The sequence below is a fragment of the Esox lucius genome, chromosome 4 (assembly GCF_011004845.1).
Source record: "Esox lucius isolate fEsoLuc1 chromosome 4, fEsoLuc1.pri, whole genome shotgun sequence".
Taxonomy (NCBI): domain Eukaryota; kingdom Metazoa; phylum Chordata; class Actinopteri; order Esociformes; family Esocidae; genus Esox; species Esox lucius.
The window spans coordinates 31,979,357-31,990,332 of record NC_047572.1 but is presented as its reverse complement, the minus strand read 5'-3'; the positions used below and the strand labels follow the sequence as shown (position 1 = coordinate 31,990,332).

Sequence of the window (10,976 nt, the reverse complement as noted above, 5' to 3'; positions counted from 1 at the left end):
CCATGACACAACGGAGCGTAGCATCTGCAATGACAGGATCGTGGGTTTATTTCTCACAGTGGGCCGGTAAGAAAATGTATGCGTTCATAACTGTCAGTGACTCTTGATAAAACGGGTCTGCTAATTGACATAGATTTACTTACATTTCACCATCTATCCCAGGGTTGCGTTCATTCGGCAAAACAAAACATTTTAATTGCGAAGTGTTCTGTGAAAATTCAGGAGGTTTCCTCAGGTAAGATCATCCGTAAAGAACAATGGGAGCAGCATTATAACAGGCCTTCTGTGAAATGAGTTGGACAACTGTGCTTGACACTGCTGACTATCTTTGACAGTTCTGCTGAGGGTTTGTGTTGGTTCTGTGTGGCCAGGTTCACCGCTGTGGATCATTGGGGAATCTTTAAATGTCTTGTTTACACACGAGTGATATGCTCCCGCACTTTAATCATTTAGAGACATTTCACAAACAAACCCCTTCCCCTCCCCACATCTCTTAGCAAATTCGACTTCACACCCACACATTTTGCCCTACGTGTTGAGAAGGGAACCATGGGAAAGTACGCTATCTAAGAAACGGAGGCGCAGCACCTCCCTTCGCGGGTTAAAGCTCCTCGGCTCCTCAATAGTAAAAACAACACAAAAATGAAGGAGTTCTACCACAGTTATAAAACAGTTAGGTTCTTGGTGTGGAGCCACGGGTGAGAAGCAGAACGTACATGGAAAAGTATCAGTGTTTTTCTTTCTCCTCTAATAAAAGTGGTTCTGTTTAATACAGTGGAAACTTCGACTCGTGTTGTAAAGCCAAGCAGGAGGGAAGAGTGTGTTTAAAGCTGCTGCGATGTCGTCGTTGGCAGACGTGTCAGAGAAGGAGACAGACACCCTGATAGAGGAGGTGAGGCTGAGAGGACGATAATTCAGAGTTCATCGTTCTTCTTAGCCTTGTTAACGTTAGTTTAGGGTTCCTTGTTGCTAGCTATTGAGAGCTAGTCTAAGTCTTCTTTTGCTTCTTTGCAGTTTTCATTGTGTATGCTGTAGTAGACAAGGGAGGAATTGGCAGTTTGTCATCCTGGTCTCTAGCTGTCATTATGGTTTCTTATAGTAAGCCAACTTCGCTCCCTATGGTGTACTTATGCTATATACAGTGGGGCAAAAAAGTATTTAGTCAGCCACCAATTGTGCAAGTTCTCCCACTTAAAAATATGAGAGAGGCCTGTAATTTTCATCATAGGTAAACTTCAACTTCGAGAGAAAAAAATCCAGAAAATCACATTGTAGGGTTTTTCATGAATTCATTGGTAAATTCCTCTGTAAAATAAGTATTTGGTCACCTACAATCAAGCAAGATTTCTGGCTCTCACAGACCTGTAACTTCTTCTTTAAGAGGCTCCTCTGTCCTCCACTCGTTACCTGTATTAATGGCACCTGTTTGAACTTGTTATCAGTATAAAAGACACCTGTCCACAACCTCATACAGTCACACTCCAAACTCCACTATGGCCAAGACCAAAGAGCTGTCAAAGGACACCAGAAACAAAATTGTAGACCTGCACCAGGCTGGGAAGACTGAATCTGCAATAGGTAAGCAGCTTGGTGTGAAGAAATCAACTGTGGGAGCAATTATAAGAAAATGGAAGACATAAAAGACCACTGATAATCTCCCTTGATCCGGGGCTTCACACAAGGTCAAAATGATCACAAGAACGGTGAGCAAAAATCCCAGAACCACACGGGGGGACCTAGTGAATGACCTACAGAGAGATGGGACCAAAGGAACAAAGGCTACCATCAGTAACACACTACGCCACCAGGGGACTCAAATCCTGCAGTGCCAGACGTGTCCCCCTGCTTAAGCCATGTCCAGGCCCGTCTGAGGTTTGCTAGAGAGCATTTGGATGGTCCAGAAGAGAATTGAGAGAATGTCATATGGTCAGATGAAACCAAAATAGAACCTTTTGGCAAAAACTCAACTTGTCGTGTTTGGAGGAGAAAGAATGCTGAGTTGCATCCAAAGAACACCATACCTACTGCGAAGCATGGGGGTGGAAACATCATGCTTTGGGGCTGTTTTTCTGCAAAGGGACCAGGACAACTGATCCGTTGTAAAGGAAAGAATGAATGGGGCCATGTATCGTGAGATTTTGACTGAAAACAAGCAAGGGCATTGAAGATGAAACATGGCTGGGTCATTCAGCAAGACAATGATCCCAAAAACACCACCCGGGCAACGAAGGAGTGGCTTCGTAAGAAGCATTTCAAGGTCCTGGAGTGGCCTTGCCAGTCACCAGATCTCAACCCCATAGGAAATCTTTGGAGGGAGTTGAAAGTCTGTGTTGTCCAGCGACAGCTCCAAAACATCACTGCTCTAGAGGAGATCTGCATGGAGGAATGGGCCAAAATACCAGCATGTGTATGAAAACCTTGTGAAGACTTACATAAAACATTTGACCTCTGTCATTGCCAACAAAGGATATATAACAAAGTATTGAGATTAACTTTTGTTATTGACCAAATACTTATTTTCCACCATATTTTACCAATACATTCATAAGAAAATCCTACAATGTGTTTTTCTGGATTTTTGTTTCTTATTTTGTCTCTCATAGTTGAAGTGTACCTATGATGAAAATTACAGGCCTCTCATCTTTTTAAGTGGGAGAACTTGCACAATTGGTGGCTGACTAAATACCTTTTTGCCCCACTGTATATCATCCAGTTAAAATGCGCATTCTCAAAATAAGCCAAGGAGGACAGCCCGCCTCGTAGAAGGGGACTGACTGGAACAGGATTGGCTGGAAAGTAGGGTAACACTCCAAAATTGACCTTCCACTGGCACTGAGCTGTCTGTGTTGCTAAACAACTCTTAGAGGGCCTCATTAGCTTACACAACATGTTTATAGGGGACAAAAGTTTTTTTTTTTTACTGAAATACTACCTAGTGCAGCTTTAAGAGAATGTGCTTACTTTAGTTTTCAGTCATTGGTAGGTTTGCCAGAAGCATTCAGGAACGTTTCAGTTAATGATTTAGAGGAAATCCATTGACAGTTCATGGAGTTTTGCAACCCTTGTCACAGGCTTTCTTAGCCTCCATCTTGTCTTACTCCTGGCTACAGTCTACCCGAGTCCCATGAACCCAATAGCAGATCTGGGCAAACTTCAGCGGGGTGAATCTCACGGCCACATTGTAGTCACGGTTCTCCCCATTGATCTCCAGCCACTGATGCCCGGAGAAGACGCCGATCACTTTCCTCTCCCAGCGCTCCAGAGCCGTGTCCCACACGCGGCCATACACCCCCGAGCCGCTAGCCCCGGGTCTGGCGTCGCAATGCTGATAGATCAGATCGTTAGACTCGTCCTCCACGGGACAGAAGCGGTAGACCAGCTCCCCGGACCTATCGCTGTCGAACCCGGAGAAGTGGATGCGCTTCCCTGCCAGGTCATCGGCGGACGGAGCTACCGACAGGCGCATGAAGGGCCGACGGTGAGGCCAGCGAAGCTCCAGAAGGGCGTAGTCGAAGTCCATGCTGACCTCTTGTGGACCCTGGATCCAGCCCTTGGGAACACGGGTGCGTTTGACCCGAACCCAGCGCACCAGGGGCTTTTTGGCGAGGGCCTGGTCGGGCTTGGTGCCGTTGATGTACGGCGGAGTCAGGAACCCCACCCTCAGCTTCCGGGCTCCCTTGACGTAGTCCTTCCCGTCGTGAACACAGTGGGCGGCGGTCAGCACGTGGCGCTGGGACACCAAGACGCCGGTGCAGCCGGTGGAGATCCGCACGGCAGTGGAGAACGGATAGTCGAGCAGGAAGTGGTCACCGCGGATGTTGAAACGCCCGTCAGCCCCGTAGATCTGCCGTTTCCGGCGCTTGTGCCGACTGGCAATTCGAGGTCCTCTCAATGGCGGAGGACGAGCGGCAGGGCCGACCACGCCCTCAAAGTCATCCTCGTCCTCCACGTCCACAGTGGTGAGGGTACGAGAGCCGTCCGCGTAGAGCGTCTCGAAGGCCAGCTGCTCGGTCAGGTGGTCGCGACCGCTCTCCTGCTCCCCCCTGTGGTAGCAGCTGGAATTGCAGTGGGTGGTGAGGTCCAGCTGAGTTTGAGCACTAAAGTGAGAGCGGGAGAGGGGCAGGGGTGCATGAGGCACCAGCGAGGGGAGATGGACGGGTTGTGGGTGATGGGGGGCTCGGGATGACAGGGAGAGGTGGAGGAGGAGCGAGAGAAGCAGGACTGAGGTGGAGGGAGGAGCCAGGCCTGGGTTTGGCATCATGGTCTTTGAACAAAACGCTGAAATGAAATACAGATACAATCTTTTAACATACATTCCACAACAATGCAAAAAAAGTCCAATTAAAGAGGAATCCGCTGATCCATAAGGAATTGCTTACATAAATCAGGGACATCACTGAAATCATCAAGAAACCATGCTTGACAAATATTGCTCACTGACAGATTATAAAATATTATTAAGAACCCTGGCTTGTCTTCTGGGTTTCAGAGAGTTATTCATAAACAACTCATAATCCACCAAAGAAAACTGCAGAATGTTCCTCAGACAAGTGGATTGCCCGACCGCTCACTCAGAGCCCAAGCTGACAGAGGTTCATGTTGCAATGCGCCTCTGAATTTCATTTGTTTTCAGGAGGTAATAAAGCAACGTTTGTTCCCATTTATACCATGGGCTATTCTGAAAATGGGAATTCAAACCACCTGACTTGGGAGCTGAGTTTTCAAATCTCAGGTCTGCTGGTGGCCTTAGTTAAGGTGACTAGAATTCTGAAGAGAACTAGGGGGCGCTTGTTTAATAACTTTACGTCTAGTCAATTCAAGTTCACATAACGAGAGAGCCGATGTGGTTCGTGTAATCACAACTGTATACAACACTTTCTGGCCAAGGGCACGGTTGTTTATGGAGTGATCACAATTTTATCACTTATCAAACTTGCTCGTAAAGGTCTGAGGTAGCAGTTGTGTTTGGCACAGGGATATATATTTATATACATGTGTATATATACAGACAATTCTCATTATATGACTAAAGCATCTGATTGAAATATCACAAGCACTTAACTTCAGAGTAACTTTTCTTCTTTTTGAGGCTAACCAGAGACATTTTTCTGGCAACGCTCTAGCCTGGCCCAGGCCACCAAAAAAACATGTACCATACAATAACCATGGTAGAGTACCTTTACATTGTGTCTTCTTTGTAAGTGTGGCTGAAAAGGAGGACTGAAGGGCAAGGGAACATATTCCAGCTTGCCGGGTGGAAAAGAAAAGGGTGTCTCGTACATAATTAATGATGAGGCTTCGGGACAAAGTAGTGATTCGTCATCAAACATTAACGGCTTCCCTGTGTGTACGGGCACGCCAGCCTGGCTCAGACACACGGGGGAAACGCAGCGGGGCTGACAGCGATGGACCCTCCGGCACCGGGAGTCCAGGACTGGTTAAGCGTGAAAAAATGAAACGAGACAAGTTGAGGCACAGACCTGCAGACACGCTTCTCTACACAAAGACAGACGAGAGCCGAGACGCAGGCCATCCCCACCTCAGTGCTGCATTGTGGGCAGACTGGGGGGGGGGGGGGGGTTCATTCAAAACGTTGCTTGTGTCTTGAGTAGATGTAGCCCTGGGGACTCTATTTTGGGGACCAACACTTCTATGCGGCCCAAAACAATTACACCCAATTCTACCACAGACAGCCACCACACCCTGGTCTCCTCACCAAACATCCATATTTAGTCATCCACAATTTGCACTGACATTCCTACAGGACCACTGTGAGGAGGGATTTGTACAAGCCTCCTCATCTAGATCTCTGTTAGTAGGGTCTGGGGTAGCTTTTTGCAGTTCCCATGATGATAGAGAAATTAGACGTACCTCTGGATAATAATCACACCTGCACGCTAATCGTGACCGTCAAGCTTTTGACTGCAGCCAAAATAATGTACATCTACAGGTTGTGAAATGTCACAGTGCCCCCTGTTTCCATGTTCCAGAGGTCTGCAGAGGGGCGAGTTTAGTTCAAAGTGCATTTCACGTTCCACAATATACAGCAGTCAACAGATGCCCACATCAGGACGTTTTAGGGACCCTTTAGCTAGCTGCACCCATGTCTCACGTGCCTAACAGCATTTGAGTTCCCAGTAAAGGCAGTAGAACTCCCCTAACCCTGTCAACACGTTGTTTCAGAGTAATGCCAAACGTATTACAATTCCAGGCTAATTTGGTATAAGTGAAAACAACTTTTTTGTTTAGCCCCTAAGAGAGATCCTGAGTCTTAACAATCACCAACACACCTAAATCTGTAGAATAAACTACAAAGGCATTCAACCAACACATTCAACTACTGGACCTCTGTACACCTGAAACCAAGTTTTTAGCCCCCACAAGAGATTCTGAAAGGCATACAAGCACAAAACACCCACATCTATAGAATAAACTACAAAGGCACGTACACATTCAACTAATGGACCTCTGCACCTGAAACCTGACAGCATTCTTGATGTCATCTTTGACCCCTGGGTAATACTGTGGAATTCTGGGAACAACCTGTTTCCCAGGTCCCAAGCTTTGTCCTGAAATCCATCCGACTGGGTCTTTTGTCATTCAACAACACCACGAGTGAATGTACAACTATTCCCTCCATGGGTAATGTGCACTCCCGCGTTAGAGCCCAAAGACAACAGATGCTGTTTACATTGCCTTGTTACAACTGAGATTCACCGATCTAGGCGAAAAGTATCAGGCAGACAAGTTAACTTATAGACAAAGGCAGTGGGGCTTGGAAATAAAGTAGGCTTATGCAAAAGTAATATTTTAGCGACGTTTAATTTACCTTTCATCCAGTGGAGCAACATTAGATCATTTATAACAGATTTCCCAGAAAAGTTGGGCGATTTTGGTTGCAAACCAGAACATTTAAAATAATAATGAACAAATGGTTTGGCTACTTATAATAAGTATGTATTACTGTACCTTGTTGTTAAACAGTTGAACAGTCTTTGTTCAAATCCAATTAACCTTTTCTTCCCCTTCAGAACTACCGGGCATTTCAATTCTCCAGATTTCTCCCATGTCTTCAGAATGACAGGTATCGCTTCACGGTCCAGCAGAGATGTAGTCACCACTTCAAAAACGTGTCCAAATTAATTCGGTCCTATATAAGTTAGTTGATGAGCGTTAACTTTAGGATTTTATCTCTATACTCCTTACAGACAGTGTAACTGCGTACGTCCCCTCAACAACTATTCCGCGCTTACAAATAACTGAAAATGTTACTGAAAAGAAATTTAGAGGAGCTCACCCTCACGGTCCTAGCGCCCCAGACGTACACAAAATCGCACCGTGTCTCAGCTGGACATGACCGAGCGCAGCTCAGCACGCGTTTACATCCTGGAACGTTCAGATAGACCTATGCAGTAGAACAAACTTTCCATTTGGGATTAGGAACTGCGTCTGCTATATGCATGGAATGTACAACGTGCAAAAAAAAGTCTGCAGCTGAGCGTGTCCCTGGTTTTAACACTGTCAGAGGATTTGGACTAGATAGCAAATATCGGAAACATTCTGAAGACTCGAGTTCAAAATCTTCGTGTCTTTCTCCACTGTATATTCGAGTGAAACATTTCCCACAAGGCTGGACCTTGGCACAGGCGTCGTGCGTGAATCAGATGTTAGTGGCCATAGGCTACGTAGCCTACAAATCAAAAAAACACCTGTCAGAGCTGCGGAGTCCAATACAAATTGGAAGTTTTAAGACTATCGGGGAGTTGGTTTTGGGTACTATATAAAAATCTATACCCCCCGCTCAATGTGTGAAACTGTTGTCCACCGACAGTTTGCCACGCGGCCCAGCGCTCCGCCACACCCGTGACGGCCCCAGTTGACCACGTTCCAACCGGCCGCGGTTGACCACGCTCTTCAATTGTACTAAAATTTACAAATTGAAGAGCCCCATCGGCGACATCTCAAGCTACCTGGGGAGTGGGATTACAGTACGTTACAATACAGGTAACGGTACCAGTGAACGTGCTGTTGCTCATAGTTTAGCAACTCCACTGATTGGCGCAAGATGTACAGTAAGGCTTGCCCAAGACTAATTTGACCTGGAGATACAATAAATACTGCCGTGCAGGTTATTATTCAGTTCCAAGAAAACAATTACATCTACAGTGAATGTAAAAAGATAACACACATTTACTGAAGCCTAAACAAAAAGTAGAACTAATTTGAAGTGATTCTAAAATTCCTTACAGAACAAATGAATGGTTAAATGTGACAAGAACCAGTATTACATTATGGCTCTAGGTTTTATGGGAATTTTGACACGTGAAATATTTCTAATATTTCGGGGTTGTAACTGTGTTCAGATCGCCTTTCAAATTGAATGGTCACTTGACATCAAAGTTATTCTGATTACTCCTAAATAACAGCAGCTGTTTCCAGGAGGATTTCCTTGTAGGTTCCTTGGCTGCATATTGCAAAATTATCCATGGTCCACAAGGAGCTAACAAAAAAATCCCCAGGCTCTTGTTGAAAGGTACAGATCAGGAGAGGGATATAAAATAATTTGATGACAATAATTGCAACATGGAGCAACTGTGAAGACGTCATTATCTGTCTGTTCGTCTTCATCACCCAGCCTCACAACTTGTAATGTTGCAGAGGAAATGTCTTTAAAGAGCATCAGAGTTGTTGCGCTGCGGGCCAGTTTGTTTTCCCTGTGTGATCCATGTCAGTTGATTTAACTCTGGTTGGGGACTTCACTGCAGAGCTGATTGGATCAGCATCTGGAATCATCTGGCTACAGTTGTCCAGGCTATTTGTCAGATCTGGGTTTGGATTTGCTCCACTGAGCAAACATCTGCACTCTTCGTCTATGCATTGATTAAATCGCCTCATACGTCTGCAACGCAGCGTGAACCTCTTTCTAAAGTCCTCCCTGACTGTTTTTGCGGGAACTTTGGAAGCGAAAGGTGAGTTGAAGCACACACAAACGCACGCACACGCACACATTGTCCTTGCCCGCCTGGCGAGTTCCAGAATGCAGTACCTACATTCTCTGCCTGTCGTCAAGACGGCGTGGTTACCTGGCAACCTCCATTGTTTCAGTGGGAGTGGCTCCAGGGAGTGGAGCTGATTCCGTTTCGGGACATTCCACTGAGGACTCAGGTGCCCCCCTTCGCTGGCTCGCAGCTCTGTAGCTCATTCTGGGGAGAAAAACTGACGGCCACACCCCAACCACTGACGCCGGTCTGCCTAAACGTTTTCCCCGGCGGGGACACAACGGGAATGGGTGCGAGTCTGTTCAGCAACGTTCTGCATTAAGCCTCACCTGTCTGTGTGGAATCTGTGTGCCCCAGGGGGGAGGACAGGGCAGAGCAGGATGCCCTCACTGAAAGTGAACCCAGGACTGTTCACCTCAAGGTCTTCGGAAAATAGAGACCATCTACCGAAGCATTTATGGTAGATTTTTCCCTTTCCACTCAATGACCCGAATGTTTAATCGCTCTCCCTCCCGTGGGGGCGGTTTGTTATGTATGATCTGTCGTGTGTGTGTGTGTGTGTGTGTGTGCGTATTGTTCAGAGCGATTGCTGAATAACAAATTTGACGATCTTTCAATGTGCGCCATTCTGCGTGATGCACTCGACAGAGGAGAGAGGAGCAGGGCCTCAGCAGGAGCAGGGCCTCGGCAGGAGAAGGGCCTCAGCAGGAGCAGGGCCTCAGCAGGAGCAGGGCCTCAGTAGGAGCAGGGCCTCAGTAGGAGCAGGGCCTCAGCAGGAGCCTGTCGACCCGCACAACCTGCCGGTGGTCCGTGCCCAAGATGTCCTCCACTGAATCTGTAGGGCTCCTTGTACTGTTTAGATGTAGGAGCGGGCACCAGGGGGAGAACGGCACCAGGGGGAGAACGGCACCGGGGGGAGAACGGCACCGGGGGGAGAACGGCACCGGGGGGAGAACGGCACCGGGGGGAGAACGGCACCAGGGGGAGAATGGCACTGCTGGATTGCGTTCGGTGTCACTCGGCGCTCGCTAAGCTCCTGTTGAAATAGCGCTCTGCCATTAACAAGCTGGCATATGTTCTCCACCCTTGTCTTCCTGTAGCCCTTCAGGGTGGGACTGTGCCAGCGGTGCTCGAGTCCTCATCTGCTGAACACTTTGGCGGGATTCCTTGACATGCCACAGCTTATATTTTCCATTACGAATGCGATCGTTGAAACAAAAGGCTGTATGTTCTACTCAGAATGGCATTGTACAGTGGTCCCGAGTGGAACCTACAAGCCTTATCCACCTTCCAAGTCCCACTGTGAGTCAGAAAGAGATTTGATGACCAGTGGGTGACTGCAGCTCATGACTGAAGCCCGTTTTTAGGAAGCAATGTATATGTGTGTTGTCTACTGTGACAGGAGAAGGGAAGCTCCCATGGGGAACACAGGGCTTTGTCATTTGCACAGCCACAGTTGCTGAGGTGAATGTTGTTTTCCTAATTTGGCAAAGCTTCATTTAGTTTAATTGGCATCGTAGCTGCAGATTGTAAATTAAATTTAAAAAGTAAAATCTTTATTGAAAATGATTATGTTCCACATCCTGGCTATTTCCTTTTAAAATCCTGAAGATTTTTTTTAAGTAATTCAGCATATGCTCTTTTCCTTATGCAGGCAAATTCATCGTAATCTTCTACCTGGCTTCAAATTGAAAAAGTAGAAAACTAGATCATATCCATTCAGACATCCAGCTGGTTATGTTTTGACCTGGTCATGTTGACCCAATTGTCTTGGTTTGATCTCGCTGGATTTCGGCTCCAGCCCAAACACGTAGATGCAGGAATTTTTGTGCAGTGACAGGATACAGTGTTTCAAGTCAAACCCTGGTCCCAACACCCGTGGCCAGTTGCCATGGTTCTGCTGGCTAAGGACCCCCTCTTCGAAGTGATAAAAGGTGGTTCTGTCCCGCCGTGCCATGTTGGGTTGACAGGGTTGTC

General features: G+C 46.8%; 1 protein-coding gene across 2 annotated transcripts; it reads right to left on the bottom strand.

Annotated features, from left to right (window-relative positions):
- Positions 1-2,637: 2,637 nt before the first annotated feature.
- On the bottom strand, positions 2,638-7,605 carry LOC105029334 (serine protease 23). 2 transcript variants are annotated; one of them, XM_010902658.3, is made up of 2 exons: positions 7,298-7,605; positions 2,638-4,278 (listed from the first exon to the last, which is right to left on the bottom strand). In XM_010902658.3, exon 2 carries the CDS (start codon positions 4,259-4,261, stop codon positions 3,095-3,097), a length of 1,167 nt encoding a protein of 388 aa, XP_010900960.1. In that variant the 5' UTR covers positions 4,262-4,278; positions 7,298-7,605; the 3' UTR covers positions 2,638-3,094. The 2 variants fall into 2 exon arrangements, with proteins under 2 accessions (XP_010900960.1, XP_010900953.1); XM_010902651.3 differs by lacking the exon at positions 7,298-7,605 and adding an exon at positions 6,970-7,291.
- Positions 7,606-10,976: the final 3,371 nt, after the last annotated feature.